At 45.4% G+C, this 16,887-nt stretch overlaps 1 protein-coding gene across 1 annotated transcript in view; it reads left to right on the top strand.

Annotated features, from left to right (window-relative positions):
• The first annotated feature begins 6,452 nt into the window (after positions 1-6,452).
• The window catches only part of pmt (phosphoethanolamine methyltransferase), a 10,870-nt gene continuing 435 nt past the window's right edge, over positions 6,453-16,887 (top strand). The window contains exons 1-12 of the mRNA XM_084449046.1: positions 6,453-6,651; positions 8,278-8,449; positions 8,655-8,810; positions 9,998-10,134; positions 10,596-10,753; positions 11,477-11,665; positions 13,104-13,193; positions 13,328-13,417; positions 13,720-13,842; positions 14,108-14,239; positions 16,094-16,210; positions 16,439-16,887. The exon at positions 16,439-16,887 is cut by the window's right edge and continues 435 nt beyond it. Of these exons, the coding sequence (XP_084305172.1) occupies positions 6,642-6,651; positions 8,278-8,449; positions 8,655-8,810; positions 9,998-10,134; positions 10,596-10,753; positions 11,477-11,665; positions 13,104-13,193; positions 13,328-13,417; positions 13,720-13,842; positions 14,108-14,239; positions 16,094-16,210; positions 16,439-16,549 (1,485 nt within the window). The 5' untranslated portion in view covers positions 6,453-6,641 and the 3' untranslated portion in view covers positions 16,550-16,887. The remainder of the gene's footprint in view (positions 6,652-8,277; positions 8,450-8,654; positions 8,811-9,997; positions 10,135-10,595; positions 10,754-11,476; positions 11,666-13,103; positions 13,194-13,327; positions 13,418-13,719; positions 13,843-14,107; positions 14,240-16,093; positions 16,211-16,438) is intronic.

The following is a 16,887-nucleotide window of genomic DNA, read 5'->3' as shown; positions in this document are numbered from 1 at the left end:
TTACTCGCACACACAGATTAATCTCGCCCTATTTTCATTAACCTTTATTTAACCAGGCTTAGACACATTGAGATTCAAATATTAACCAGATTAAAATATCGACCTGGCCAAGAATGGTGGCAGTACAGTTGCATGCAGTACACACTGTATATACTGTAGATCAACTCAAAAGGACCATACGGTAAAAGTGCAGGGAAGCCATATGATCCTATTTCAAATAAAACAATTATAATGATCGATAGAGTCAGTTTCTCTAGATTTCACCATGGCTTTAGATTCACTCAGAGTGACTGGGTCCTGGATCTACATTTAAAGCACATCAGCTGTGGGTCTTCATTGAAAGAGCTTCTTCCAGACATGGCTGAACATGTCCAGTCCAGGAACACGGCCCCTTCATGTGTTCAGTTGCATCTCGTTTTGGGTGGATGTGTGATCAGGACATTATGCGATAGGCCGATAGTAGTTTGTATTAAATAGTGAGTGTTGTTTGATGAAAGCAGTCTGGCCTCTCAGCCTCTCTGCCTCTCAGCCTCTCAGCCTCTCAGCCTCTCAGCCTCTCTGCCTCTCAGCCTCTCTGCCTCTCTGCCTCTCTGCCTCTCAGCCTCTCAGCCTCTCAGCCTCTCTGCCTCTCAGCCTCTCAGCCTCTCAGCCTCTCAGCCTGCTGCTACAGGAGATCCCTCAGCGTTCCCGTTTCAATCCCAGCTCCCGGCACTGTGCCCAAGTGTCCTTGAGCAAAATACTGAGCCCCAAATCGCTCACGTGCGCCATGGTGGCGCAGTACTTAGCACTGTCGCCTCACAACAAGAAGGTCCTTGGTTCGATTTCCCCCAATGGCACGTGGTTGGGGATTCTGTGCAGTGTTTGTATGTTCTCCCAGTGTTCACAAGGGTTTCCTCCCAAAGAACCCAATATAAAAACATACAGAGGAACAAATCGCTCCTCAGTCCTGTCTTGACCAGGACTGTCACTGAGCACTTGGACTTGGTCCCCGGGCGCCACTGACGAGGCTGCCCACTGCTCCAGGCTGCCCACTGCTCCAGGCTCACTGCTCCTGGCTCACTGCTCCTGGCTGCCCACTGCTCCTGGCTCACTGCTCCTGGCTGCCCACTGCTCCAGGCTCACTGCCCCAGGCTGCCCACTGCTCCTGGCTCACTGCTCCAGGCTGCCCACTGCTCCAGGCTCACTGCCCCAGGCTCACTGCCCCAGGCTGCCCCTGGAAGAGGACGGCTTGGATGGGTGAAATGCAGAGAACAAATCCCATCAGCAACCTGAAGGTGCATGTGTGTGGGTTGTATGCTTGTGCTTTACTTGTGTGTGCTGTGTGGTTAACCCTTTGATTACGACTGTCGCGTAGATATGTTTTATATTATTTGAAAGCCCTAATTCTTATCTTTCATACGGTGTATAAAGTTCATATGTGGGATGTACTATGAACACACCACAAATATGTTTGTATGGAAAATCCATATTCATAATTAATATTTGGAATGTAGGGCACTGTACGTACTGTACTCAAAGGGCTAATTTAAGACAACTAAAGGTCCTGTAATTATTAATTATCATGAAAACCACTTTCAACCAACTTCCAACCATGGCGGTATTACAATCATATTACCATAGTAATATAATGGTCTGAACAAGTATTGTTGGTTCCTGTAATGATTATGAACTGCTCACCTCGCCAGTGTGCTGCCACCTAGTGGCCTTGAAAGGAACCCCTCTACTCCAGCTGGTGATTGAAATGTTTATAACATGCCGCTGCCAACGCCAGTATGACCTGTAGAAATGGGAATGGGGGAATATCACTCACAGAGAACAGGCAGCCTAGCAAGCTGAAACAGAACCATGTTAGCATTTATGTTTGAATCAAAGATAGCCCTCGATAGGTATCCAATCAGGTAATTTTTTTTTTTAAAGAAAATATTACCATCCATTTATCTTAAGAGGACCTTTTTGTGGTCATGTGTAACAATCATACACATAGCATCTCATCAGAGATAGTTTGAACCTTTCACCGCAGATGTGGAGCAGCTCTGGGAGACTGCAATGCAGCGGCCGAGACGACCTGCACCTACAGAACCCCACTGTTGAGGGGCCTGTTTGAATAAGTGAACATGTACCCTCCCACCTTCATTGTGGCCTGGAGAAAAAGGAAGGATGCACTTGGAGAGGTCTGAGACGCACTGGTACGACTATACTGCCATCTAGTGGTGAAAGAGTGAAACAGAATGTACTGATAAAGAAAACCACTCAAAACGGGGGAAAGATTCTGGTTGCATGGTCTCCCAGTGCTCACGCGGGTTCCCTCCAAGACCAGGACTGAGCACTGACCTGGTCCCCGGGCGCCACTGACGAGGCTGGCTGCCCACTGCTCCTGGCTGCCCCTGGAGGAGGACAGCTTGGATGGAAGAAATGCAGAGGATAAATTCTGCCAGCGACCACAGATGCATGTATGTATGTGTGTAGTGTGTCACCGTTCATTCACGTGTGTATTGTGTGCATCACTGCCGTGTGGCTAATAAAAGGCCATTGAGGTCCTGTAATTATAAAATGATTACACGTATGAACTGAAATAAACTGACATCGAATGATAACCAAAAGGAAAATCTACAAAAATCTCCAATTAGATCTTTTTTCTGCCTCAAGTGACAAGACATCCTTCATGAGCCTGTGGTGTTTCCTCATGTAGGCCAGGGTAGGGTGAGCCTAGGCCAGGGTAGGGTGAGCCTAGGCCAGGGTAGGGTGAGCCTAGGCCAGGGAAAGGTACGTCTAGGCCAGGGTAGGGTCAGTTTAGGCCTGGGTAAGGTGAGCCCTGGGCAGGGTAGGGTACTCTTAGGTCAGGGTAAGGTGAGCCTAGGGTAGGGTACTCTTAGGTCAGGGTAAGGTGAGCCCAGGGCAGGTAGGGTACTCTTAGGTCAGGGTAAGGTGAGCCCAGGGCAGGGTAGGGTACTCTTAGGTCAGGGTAAGGTGAGCCCAGGGCAGGGTAGGGTACTCTTAGGTCAGGGTAAGGTGAGCCCAGGGCAGGTAGGGTACTCTTAGGTCAGTGTAAGGTGAGCCCAGGGCAGGGTAGGGTACTCTTAGGTCAGGGTAAGGTGAGCCCAGGGCAGGGTAGGGTACTCTTAGGTCAGGGTAAGGTGAGCCCAGGGCAGGGTAGGGTACTCTTAGGTCAGGGTAAGGTGAGCCCAGGGCAGGGTAGGGTACTCTTAGGTCAGGATAAGCCTGGCTACAGTTTCATCCCATAGGCCAGTGTAAGCCAGGAGCCTTTTGGTTTATAAAACCTAACTTTGAATTATTAGCCAGTCAGATGAAGACTATATTTACTAAACTGTGATTAGTCAGAATAGCTCAAGAAAGGGCTGAGGTAGACCTAAGCCATTTCAATTTGGCTTCCCCAATCAAATCTGCCGGAAGCCAGCTATTAATTTTTCTTTCCAATCAAATCTTGTCATGATTAATAGTCTCACCTATGTTACATTAGCTACAGTATATTAGCAGCAACAGAGAGTTCGAAAATGGAGACTTTTGAATGTGGTGGAAAACGTTTCAGAAAATGTGCTTATGAACAGACAGACATAGGCTACAGACAGACATACATACCTACCTGTATATACATACATACATACATACATACATACATACATACATACATACATACATACATACATACATACATACATACATACATACATACATACATACATACATACAGGTTGTACCAAGAAAACCGAGGTAATCACCTTCAACCTCCTCCCAGACCATCCACCTCTAACATCAACAGCACTGCTCTGAGGGAAGTCAGTGACTTCAAATACCTGGGTTCATGGGTCAACTCGTCCAAAGCAAGACCCGAGGAAGGCGCTTGCATGGAAGGCTCTGAACGGCATGGCCAGTGTGTGGAACTCCAACCTCCCCTGACAAATCAACAAATCGAGCTCAGCTTCTTCTATGCGACGGTACCCAGATAGCAAGCGGATGTTTAATGATTCTGGGCCATATATGGGCCGGAACTAAGCCACAGGGGCCAGATCTGGCCAGTATATGGTCCAGATCCGCTTGCTATCTGGGTAGAGTCTGTTCTCCTATATGGCTGTGAATGCTGGACCCTGAAGCCCACCCTGCAGAAGTCCATAGACGGGTGCTACACCAGATTGCTGCGTTCAGTACTTAACATCAACAAGAGCGAGCTTGTTACCAACAAGCATCTGTATGGGGGGTCGCCAAGGGTGAGTGAGAAAATATCAGCCAGGAGAATGAGGCTGGCTGGTCACTGCCAGAGACACCAGGAGCCGTCACACGGGCATCGGTCACGAGGGCGTCCCACACTAACCTACGTGGACACACTCAAGAAAGACGCAGGAGCAGAAAGTACCGGTGAGACAGCCAGATGTACGGAGGACCGGGAGGACTGGAGGTGCTGATGGAGGCCTCGTCTGAGGATGACCTAGAGAGAGAGAGAGAGAGAGAGAGAGAGAGACATACAGTACATACATACATACATACATACATACATACATACATACATACATACATACATAATCTATACATACATAGGCCTACATAGGCTACATACATACATACATACATAATAAATACATACATACATGCATACATACATACATACATGCATGCATGCATGCATGCATACATACATACATGCATACATACACACACACACACACACACACACATACATACATACATACATACATACATACATACATACATACATACACACACACACACACACACACACACATACATACATACATACATACATACATACATACATACATACATACATACATACATACATACATACATACAAGGAGAGGGAAACAGATCTCGACGGGGATACAGAGTTCAAAGCAACACAGGAACACCGGCAACCTGCACGTAGCCCCTGAGCGACAGCTTGTTATCAGAGACGGTAAGTCCAAAACCCATGGCTGATAAAGTTACCGTTTTTGCAGTGGACAAGGGACTGATTGTTTTTCTGTTCTGCCGTGGCCTTGGATGTAGGCTATCTTTGTGTCAGGCATGTTTGTTATCGTTTTCGCTGTATGATTGATAGTGCTTATCATGTGATCATCGCTAGGCTACATGCGCACGCCGTTTTGCAATCATCCCAGATAGCAAGCCGATTTGGATGCAGAATTTATGGCTTAAGTCCAATTTATGCTTCTTGAAAAGTGTCGCTCGACAAAAAAAAGTGTCGCCCATGACGTCAAAAGTGTCGAGCGACAATAAATTGGGCGTAATTCCGGTTTTCTGTCTGGGATGGCAATAAATGCAGATAGCCTACTGTCATGTCTGCGGTGAGCTATTTCAATATTGACATGTCCCTGCACTATTTAGGCTATATGCCTATCATTTTCATTGCCAGTTTTGCTGTGATGAAAGTTGGTTTAATTTACTTATTTACTTATTTACTTATGGGCGTGAGCTTGATTATAGCTGGTTTTCACAACAACAAAATCGCTGTCGAAGGGGGCTACACCAGCTACAACTGGACTACAGGTGATGAATGTTTATTGTTTATTATTGCCATCACCTTTACTCCACTTCTGTTAGTTCTGAGGGTATCCATGGTGTGCCAAACCTACCCTGTAGCCTAGGTTATAACCTCAGTGGAAAGTTTTCCAGACAAAAATGGGCAGACTGCAGTCTGACCGGGTAACTTTGAACTTTGGAAGTGTCGTGTTAACATGCAGTTCACTTATTTGCATTGCTGTAGGGTCACCAAGACCATCTCTCTCTCTCTCTCTCTCTCTCTCTCTCTCTCTCTCTCTCTCTCTCTCTCTCTGTGTCTCTCTCATGGTCACCACCATGGTCTCTCGCTCTGTCTCTCTGTTGATGTTATAACACATTAACCGTATCTTCTCAGTAGGCTATTGCATTCTGTTATTTCAGTCAGCAGGTCAGCATATGTAGCCTAGACATTTCTGTCACGATACACAGTATAAAAAAAAACTATAGGCTAGAACAATATCAGTAGCCTAGAGTTGTGTTTTTTGTAAAATAAAGCTTATTAAATGTTTAACACTTGACACTGTCCTAGAACTCTACTCTTTTCACGCTCTTGGAACAGCATGAGGCAATATTGCGCAATCATCGCATGCCACACTGTTTGTCCGCGTCAGCACAACCGGGACGAACCCGGGTGGATCTGCGCATCAGCGGGACACCGGGTATTGTAAATACTGTACAACGCAAATGCAATCGTTAAATAACGATTGTTACATCAAAGGCTTTTTATTTTCCCATTTGATATGATTTAAATTAAACAGCCTAATATATATATCGGTTTATCTCTCGACCTGAATTGCAATCTATGACATTCACGGTCTCGTAAACTAAGGGAAATCCCGTTCCAACATTGTCCGTCAGCCCAAAGTCCCATTACTCATACGAGCTCAGCCCTCCCCGCATTGTGCGCAGATCCTAGGTCAGTTCTACCTGCGACCACCCCAACGCGCATCTGGTACTCCGTTATTTAAACACGACCTGTTCTCAGTGTGTCCAAATAGGTCAACACCGTCAGTGTATAACCTGGGATCAATCAATTAGAATAACTTAAAAAAACTAAGTTTATATCGGCCTATTGAAGACTAAATTCACAGCTTTTCTCACCCAAACTTAACATGGATAAAGGTAAGAGTGTGGACATACTCTGGAGTTAATGGATTTTGGGCCAGATAGTTTGATGTCTAATAAACTATCCATCTAGTTGTTGAAAGTAATCCTAACTGCTGTAAAACAGTTGAGGAATGTCACTGTAAATTATAATTTAATTGTAATCTAACTATTGTGGATGTCGTAGGATATGTAGCATATGTTAATGCACTTTTACCAAAACAATCGGTTTAAAGTGAATAGCCTACATCTTGTGTCTGATTTAATGTGGTAGCCTAGGCTATTAATGTCACAAGCAGTGTTTATTGAAACTCGTTTGGCAGCTGCTACAGGTGTATGGTGACAAAGTGGTAATATGACAATGATATTAGGCTACTGTACATCATGATGATATCTGATGATGGCGCAGAGGAAAACTGTCTTGTGGTTGAGGTGTGCATATAGGCTAGTGAATGGTTGCCACTGTCTTGGGACGGGTCTGTCTTGTTTATTCTAAGTCAGATCACCTATTTAACTGGAGACAAACCAAGAATTATAGTAACCCATGTTCACCTCAGTTTTCTGCTACTGTGTCACCTTGACCTGTCATCTAGACTTGAGTAGAACTCAGCTCAGTACAACTTTACTCTACTGAAGCTCAGTATTGTCTTTGTGTCTCTACTGCAATGCACTGCACAGTGGACATCACTGGTTTTAGATATATTTCCATGATGCCACACTTGGCTAATACTAATTAATGAATGATAATTACTAATTACTCTAAGGGTTTTTAATCAGCCACACGGCAAGTGACACACAAGTATACACACACACACACACACACACTTCAGTGGTCGCCAGTGGAATTTGTCCTCTGCATTTCTCCCATCCAAGCTGTCCTCCTCCAGGGGCAGCCAGGAGCAGTGGGCAGCCTCGTCAGTGGCGCCCGGGGACCAATTCCAAGTGCTCAGTACAGATTCTGGTCAGGACAGGACTGAAGAGCATCTGTTCTTCTAAATGTTTTTATATTGGGGTTCTATGTGGAGGGAACCTGAGTGAGCACGGGGAGAACATTCAAACTCCACACAGAAAGACCCGGGAGAACAGCCCCCATGCGGGAATCGAACCCGGGACCTTCTCGCTGCGAGGCGACGGAGTAACGTACCCCGAGCCACTGTGCCACTCATGACGGATACCTACAGACAAAAAAGAATAATCACCTCAGTGCATTCTATGTATCATTGCAAGGCAAGTTTATTTGTACAGCACATTTCAGCAACGACGCTATTCAAAGGGCTTTACATGAGACATTAAAAGCATCAAGACAAGTGCAAGACAAGTGCAAGAAAAAGGTCATATAAAATGAAATGCAAAAAAGGACATTTAAAACAAAATGCAGGAAAAATAAAATACAGGAATAAAAGTTACAGTGCAGTTTATGAATGAATAATGATTTGATTTAATAAAAAGCGAAGACGAAAAAGACGGAAAAGTCTTCAGTCTTGATTTAAAAGAAGTGAGAGTTGCAGCAGACCTGCAGTTTCCTGGAAGTTTGTTCCAGATATGTGGAGCATAAAAACGGAACGCTGCTTCTCCTCATTGCGTGAGTGTATTCAGTACAGTAGGCCTCCTTCGCTACATAATCTGTGCGCTATCCTTGTGCAGAGCGCAGCACTATGACAGAGTTCTGGAAGGAGCACTCCAGACAGGCCACGGTGGAGGAGATGATGCTGGACTCCCACGCCCACGAGCTGACCCATCACGAGCTGCCTGAGATCCTGGCCCTTCTGCCCTCTCTGGGTGGCCGGCGCGTCCTGGAACTGGGCGCGGGCATCGGGTCAGTACCAACCCTGCCCAGCCTCTGGATGGACTGTGTGTGGGGGGGTGGAGGGAGAGAGAGGGATTTGAGTATCTGTGTAATGTCATCTGAATATCTCTCTCTCCCTGTCTGTGTGTGTGTGCGCGTATGTGTTCCTGTGAGCGTGTGTGTGTATGTGTGTGTGCGTATGTGTATAACATCCCTTTCTGTGTGGTCCCAACAGGAGATTCACCAGGCACCTCCTGACCCAGGCTGACCATGTGACCGCTGTGGACTTCATGGAGAGCTTTGTAGAGAAGAACAGGAAGGACAACGGTCACCATAGCAACAGTGATTTCATCCAAGCCGATGTCACCAAGTTGGATTTCCCCAAAAACAGGTGAGTTGTTTGGTTGACACCCATGTCACTCTGAACCAGGCCAACGTACGGTAGAATCATTCAGGTGGAGAAACTAAATTCTCAGAAGTCTCAAAAGTCTCAAGCTAATCAGCACTGTTTGCTAGCTGCAGGGAATTTGTGAAGACTATGGCCCAAATCCACAAAGAATGGATTGCTCCCGCTAATAGCTCGATATTTTGCACAGCAATTATTACGGCAATCTGCTCCAGTTTAGCACCACAAAAGATTTTGCTCTAATGATATGCCCGGGCAAACACGCCCACAAATTTGCCCTCATGGTTGCAATTAGCCATGTACTCGTTCTTGCGCACGCCTGGCATGACGGTGCCTTCGTCTGGCTATAATAACTGCTGCCATGATCCCTGGAGAGCCGGGGAATGTAAGCCCCTTACATGTGAAATCATGCAATGGAGAGAGGTAGTCATTGCTGCTGCCCTCTGGTGGTTGGCTGGAAGTCTAATCAGCTCCAGGGTACCTTGGGCGGAATATATGTACCAAGTATGAACGTCATACCTAACCACACTGCAGGCTAAAAACTATGGGAGCCAGGGCCTTCAGCTGTGCTGCTCCACGGCTGTGGAACTCACTCCCAGACTCCATCAAAGAGCTCTCAAGACCTTCAGAGCTCTCCTTAAAACACACCTTTTCAGACTGGCATTTAAAGACTTGCGTTGAATAATTTTTTTTTCATCTCTACTTTATTACTGACTTTTAACTTATTATTATTATCTTTTACATATTTTAGGATCTTTTGTTTTTTTGTACAGCGCTTTGGGTTCGAGAAATGCGTGTAATAAATCTGATTTATAATAATAATAATTATTATTATTATTATTATTATTGTCATAGGATTATTTGTTTTGGAGTTCTGGTGGGAACATACATACCACAAGTACAAGTACACAAGTACTTGGGCACAAGTAAGAATTAAAGTACACTGAATGAAGGGACGAACGTGGTTTGACGTGGCTCTTCCTGTCTCAGTTCTGACATGGCTCTTCCTGTCTCAGTTTTGACATGGCTCTTCCTGTCTCAGTTTTGACGTGGCACTTCCTGTCTCAGGTTTGACATGGCTCTTCCTGTCTCAGTTTTGACGTGGCTCTTCCTGTCTCAGTTCTGACATGGCTCTTCCTGTCTCAGTTCTGACATGGCTCTTCCTGTCTCAGTTTTGACGTGATCTTCTCCAACTGGCTGCTAATGTACCTGAGCGACGAGGAGCTGAGCTCGCTGACAGAGAGGATGCTGGGATGGCTCTCGCCCGGAGGGAACCTCTTCTTCAGGGAGTCCTGCTTCCACCAATCAGGTGAGATCTCAAATACAAACTAGCCAATGACTTCTCAATCCACTCAGGAGACAAGTCTCTCTTAAGCCTGGCTCAGATATACAACAGTCAGGATAACTTTTAAGATGTTTTAGAATGGAAATTGATTGTACAGTAACTGCCTATAAGAATTGTGAAAGTTCCAAAAATTGGAGCAAGATGTCCAAACCAATGGCAAGGCTTACAAACGCAACATTTGACATTGTAAAACTAGCGTCTCGTCACGGATGTTGTAACCTGAAGCCGGATTTAAAATACCTCAGATATGTTGAGACTTGGTGGTTCTGATCCATTCCTGGAACCACACCGCCATCGGTGGGTACCGCACGGGGTTATAGTTCCGGCCTGTGTTTCTAAACATTCAAAGTTTACACAACCATAAATCTCTCTTCCACTTCCAACTAGTTTGTCATTACTCCACATGCGTATATCTCTCCACTCAGGCGACTGCAAGAGAGACTTTAACCCCACGCACTACCGCACGCCCGCACACTACAGCCACATGATGACATCAGCACAGTCAGAGCAATCTGAGGGGGCGGAGAAACGGGCGTACGGTTTCGACATCGTGGTCAACAAAAAAGTGCAGACCTACATTAAGGTACATGTACTGGTGCATCTTACTGGTGCTGCTGTGTTCTAGCGCTACGGAAAACGTCATCACATTCCAATTTGATAAAGGCCCACTTTGTGGTTCGGCTTTAAATGAGGAATGACAGTAAAGTTCTCTTGTCTCTCCTCTCCTCTCTGTCTCTCCTCTGCTCTCTCCTCTCTCCCTCCTCCCTGTTACGTTTCTTAGTGCTCTGTTAAATGTTCCTAGCTAATACATTTAAACACTTTCCAGGAGATTGCTCGATCGTCTCGTTGAGAGAGGTCAGGGAAGCGTATAGTTCTCCTAATATTGGCTCAGATGGTTGAACTGTTTTTTTTCTTCCCTCTGGAAAATCTGCGGTAGGATCACTATGTACCCCCCCCCCCCCCGCCTTTCTCTCTGTAAAGAACATTGTGTTGCCTTTGTGTATAAAAATGCGCGATATGAATAAAGTTTGATTTGATTTCCTCCACTCCTCCTTCCTCCCACTCCCCTGCGTCTCCCTCCTCCTCTACTCTGTCTCCTGCGTCTCCCTCCTCATCCTCCTCTACTCTGTCTTCTCTACTCTGTCTCCTGCGTCTCCCTCCTCATCCTCCTCCTCTCTCTCTCCTCTGTCCTCTGTCTCCCTCCTTCTCCTCCTCCTCCTCCTCTCTCGCCTCTACTCTGTCTCCTGCATCTCCCTCCTCCTCTTCTCTCTCTCCTCTCCTCTGTCCTGCTCCTCACCTTCTGCAGATGAAGAACAATCAGAACCAGGTGTGCTGGCTGCTGGAGAAGGTGGGCCGGCAGGCTTCGGTCCAGGGGGGCTTCAGCACCTTCCAGCAGTTCCTGGACAACCAGCAGTACACGCGCCGCGGCATCCTGCGCTACGAGAAGATGTTTGGCGCCGGCTACGTCAGCACAGGCGGACCCAGCACCACCAAGGTAACTGCCCCCCCGTCTGGACCTGTCAAAGACCCAGAACCACCAAGGTAAACCCCCCAGTTTGGACCTGTCAAAGACCCAGAACCACCAAGGTAAACCCCCCAGTTTGGACCTGTCAAAGACCCAGCACCATCAAGGTAAACCCCCCAGTTTGGACCTGTCGGAGACCCAGAACCACCAAGGTAAAGCCCCCAGTTTGGACCTGTCAAAGACCCAGAACCACCAAGGTAACTGCCCCCCGCCTGGACCTGTCAAAGACCCAGAACCACCAAGGTAAACCCCCCAGTTTGGACCTGTCGAAGACCCAGAACCACCAAGGTAAAGCCCCCAGTTTGGACCTGTCGGAGACCCAGAACCACCAAGGTAAAGTCCCCAGTTTGGACCTGTCGAAGACCCAGGAGGATGGAGGAGGTTAGACTTTGAGGTGTAAAAACTCAGATAGCCCCAATGATGTGAGGGCAGACCTGTACGTAGTCTGAGACTCAAATGTACAACGCGTAGTCTGACTCAACGGATGTAGGTTTTGGGGATAAGCTTTTGTTTATTCCATGTGGTTGGCCAATCCAGACTAGAGGTCGACAAATCAATCGGTGTGCTGATTAATCTGCACCAATAGGACATGTTAAAAACGATTGTTATCAGCTGCACTGGTCTCCGATAGTGGCCGATGGTTGTGCAGTCTCTGCCCATTGTAAATAGACCGTCTTCAATGTCTTTTTATATTCTTTTTATCTATTTAAAAAATGTTTTACTTCATTTGAACTTGATTGAAGACATAAATAAAGAAAAGGGGAGATATTAACAAAATGTCCTGGATATAGCCTACTACTCTCTGATATAGACTTCTACTCTCTGATATAGACTTCTACTCTCTGATATAGCCTTCTACTCTCTGATATAGACTACTACTCTCCGATATAGACTTCTACTCTCTGATATAGCCTTCTACTCTCTGATATAGACTACTACTCTCTGATATAGCCTACTACTCTCCGATATAGCCTACTACTCTCTGATATAGCCTTCTACTCTCTGATATAGCCTTCTACTCTCTGATATAGACTTCTACTCTTGGGTGTGAGGAAGACATTCTTAGAGATTCTCTTCAGCAAAACACAATCATTCATAGAGGAAATGAATAGTGAAGGAAATACGTTGTTGGACATGCAAGCCTCACGGGTGACAGAGGGCAGGTGTGTGCAGGTACAGTAGTAGAGGCTTAAACACCTGAGACAAGAAACATGACAGGTACTGTACAGTACGCAGGCCTGATCCCTCTCACAGCGCGAACAGTGTGGAGATACCTGTAGGTCTGGTTATGCGAGACTAAGTAACTCCTGACTTACATATTGATGTGGAGTTCTTTTACTTTTACCTGATGTGGCAATATTGGGCTAAAATACGTCTGTTCATTCTGATTTTGTGTTTGTCTTCACAGGAGTTTGTGGACCTCCTGAACCTGAAGCCTGGACAGAAAGTTCTGGATATAGGTTGTGGCATCGGCGGTGGAAACTTCTACATGGCAAAGGTGAGAGAACCAGTGCATTTGTCGGGGAATTATTGGATGTTTTAGCCAATGTTCTTGCTTATGCTCACAAATATGACATAGCCTGGTCAAATGATGATGATGATGATGGTGCTGATGGTGGTGGTTTTCTGCAGAACTTTGGAGTGGAGGTGTTGGGCTTGGACCTGTCTGAGAACATGGTGGACATCGCCATGGAGCGGGCCGCTGCTGAGAAGCTGCCATCTGTGAGTATGATTGGTAATAAAAAATTATTAAAAAGTGGTCAAATGCATCGTTCATACAGTATTGATGACCCAAAAAATAGACGTTAACACAGTGATTGGACACAAAGATGAAGAGGCTGGGTACATGCAGTCAGTAGGTTGCAAAGGCAAATTAAACAATTTAATTCAATGGTGTATATAGGCAGACTTGATGATTGTGTTGATATGTCAGTGAAGGGCATGTACCTACTGTATGCATAAGATAATAACTGATTCTCAAGAGAACACTTCTTCGTTTGCGTGTCCTGTAATGTTGCGGACAGGTCCATTTTGAGGTGGCAGACGCCACTAAGAGGTGGTTTCCTGAGGGCTGCTTTGACGTGGTCTACAGTCGAGACACCATACTGCACATCGACGACAAGCTGGCACTCTTCAAGCGTTTCCATGTGAGTCGACTTATGTCCTAGTACCATCACTCACACTCACCACAAAACCACTCACCCTAAAAACACACATTCAAGAACATTATACCCGTTACTAACTACAGTACATTAGTATTTGCATTTGTAGCTGCTTATATTAATCTGAAGTTTTGCAGTGCTTGTTTTGAAGGTTCCGTGATTAAGAGTTTCAGTTAGAATCCATTTCTTGATTTGACTTTATGGAACAGTCCCAGTTGTAAATGAAGTTTGTTTGTGGGTCTGTCCTCAGTCGTGGCTGAAACCAGGTGGGCAGCTGTTGATCAGTGACTACTGCTGTGGAGAGAAGCCTTGGACTCCTCAGTTCCAGGAGTACGTCAAGCAGCGAGGCTACATCCTCTACACACCGCCACAGTACGGCAAGGTAGGCCTAGTATTACTCTAATACCTCTATAAACACTCTAGTATAGACTATAGGCCTAGTATTACTCTGAGAATACCTCTATAAACACTCTAGTATAGACTATAGGCCTAGTATTACTCTGAGAATACCTCTATAAACACTCTAGTATAGACTATAGGCCTAGTATTACTCTAATACCTCTATAAACACTCTAGTATAGACTATAGGCCTAGTATTACTCTGAGAATACCTCTATAAACACTCTAGTATAGACTATAGGCCTAGTATTACTCTAATACCTCTATAAACACTATAGTATAGACTATAGGCCTAGTATTACTCTAATACCTCTATAAACACTCCAGTATAGACTATAGGCCTAGTATTACTCTAATACCTCTATAAACACTCTAGTATAGACTATAGGCCTAGTATTACTCTAATACCTCTATAAACACTCTAGTATAGACTTTAGGCCTAGTATTACTCTAATACCTCTATAAACACTATAGTATAGACTATAGGCCTAGTATTACTCTTAGAATACCTCTATAAACACTCTAGTATAGACTATAGGCCTAGTATGTATATGTTGTAAATTATCTGGGTTCTTATTAAACAGGTTCTTATTCTAATTACTCTTATAGTATCTTTATCAACACTATTTTAGTACCACACAGTACAGTAGGCCTAGTAATAGTCGTATAATACCTTTATGAACACTGTCTTAGTACGGCACAGCAGGCCTAGTAATACTCCTGTAATAGTACTAGTACGGCACAGCAGGCCTAGTAATACTCCTGTAATAGTACTAGTACGGCACAGCAGGCCTAGTAATACTCCTGTAATAGTACTTAGTACTGCAAGGTAGTGCACACCCACAAGCTGGGGAAAAACATTGGGCTCTCCCCATAGATTTTAATGCAATATAGCGTCAATTTGGTTTCTTCCGACATTCTTTCTGATTGCTTTTTGGGGGATTTCATAATCTTTCTGGTAGGTCATTGGTGGGGAGGGGGGGGGTATTTTAGGGCAGGGGAGTGGAATTGAGAGACTGGTCCGTCAGAACAGACCAATCGCGGGGGGGGGGGTCTTCAGTGTCAGTCTACTGCGGTTGTTGAGCTTGCGGACCGCGACCGGAAAGAAGCTGTTGTGGAACCTCTCCTTCGCGGTCCTGATGCTCAGCCGTCTTCCGTCTCTCCGGTGAGATGGTGAGAACAGGTGGTAGCTGGTAGCTCCCAACTTGTAGGCGCGGCCTTCGAACGCATCATCGCCCATGGAGGTCTGTGGAGTAGGCTGCCTTCTAGGTGTGAGCAGTTCAGTTCTACCTGAATACATTTAATTTGTTTTTATTTGAAGGATAGATAGATCTTTCTTTCTTTCTTTCTTTCTTTCTTTCTTTCTTTCTTTCTTTCTTTCTTTCTTTCTTTCTTTCTTTCTTTCTTTCTTTCTTTCTTTCTTTAATGATCTCCTAAGGGGAAATCTAGTTTGGAAACACAGGTTTGGAAATAAAGATACAGAATATGTATAGTAGCAATAAACATAAAGAACAAGAAAGACTATATACATCCATACATACAGCATAGAGTATACAGGAGTATAGCATAATGTACATACCTGCAGGAATGTCTAGGAATACACATATGTTCATACATACATCCAGGCTGTATAGGATGGCGTGTGGGGGGGGGGGGGGCTTCCTGGCCCCTCCAGGTGTGAGTGGGCTCTGTGGAGTAGGTAGATGATGGCATCGTCCACTCTGATTTGGGGGGCTGAGGTAATGTCTGCATTTTACTGACTTGTTTGTCTGTCTGTCCACCTTTCTGTGTGTGTGTGTGTGTGTGTGCGTGTCCGTGTGTGTGCGTGTGTGTGAAGTTCATTGAGCAGGCGGGGTTCTCCAGCGTGCGAGCCGAGGACAGGACAGCCCAGTTCATCCAGGTGATAAAGTCCGAGCTGCAGAGAGCTGACGCCATGAAGGCCGAGTTCATAAAGGTACAGTAGACATAACAGAGAGTAAGTAAGTAAGTAAGTAAGCTTTATTTATATAGCACTCTTCACAGCACGGATGCACAGAGTGCTTTACAGTAATAAATTAAAATGGCAATATAAGAGACGATCATAACACAACAAACTGATATGATCTCACACACACACACACACACACACACACACACAGCAGTACACACTGCTGAGCGCTGTATTTGCTCATGTGTTGACCAGGAGTTCTCTGAGGACGACTATCTGACCATAGTGAACGGATGGACGGATAAACTACAGCGCTGCATCTCCGGGGACCAGCGATGGGGACTGTTCCACGCCACCAAGGACTGAGAGAGAGAGAGAGGGGGGGGGGAGGAAGAGAGATAGAGAGATGGAGAAGGGGATGAAGTAGCCATTGTGTACCGTGCTCCTTCACTGGTGGACTAGTCCTACCTTGCCTCAGACTGTCAGATTATCTAGAACACACAACTATGGCATTTGAGATTACATATGGTATTATGAGTCTGTGTATCATACTTTTATTTTGAAGTGAGAAATTCATGGCAAGCATCTATTTCCAGCTGTGTTCCGAATCGCATACTTCAGCTGCCCCTAGAAAGTATGTACTACACAGTATGCATCCAGTTGGGACATACTACCTTGTCATATCATTGCGCCTTGAAATTTGA

This window comes from Borostomias antarcticus (assembly GCF_949987555.1).
Source record: "Borostomias antarcticus genome assembly, chromosome: 14".
Lineage (NCBI taxonomy): Eukaryota > Metazoa > Chordata > Actinopteri > Stomiiformes > Stomiidae > Borostomias > Borostomias antarcticus.
The sequence above is the reverse complement of the archived record's forward strand: the minus strand, read 5'-3'. Positions and strand labels throughout refer to the sequence as shown.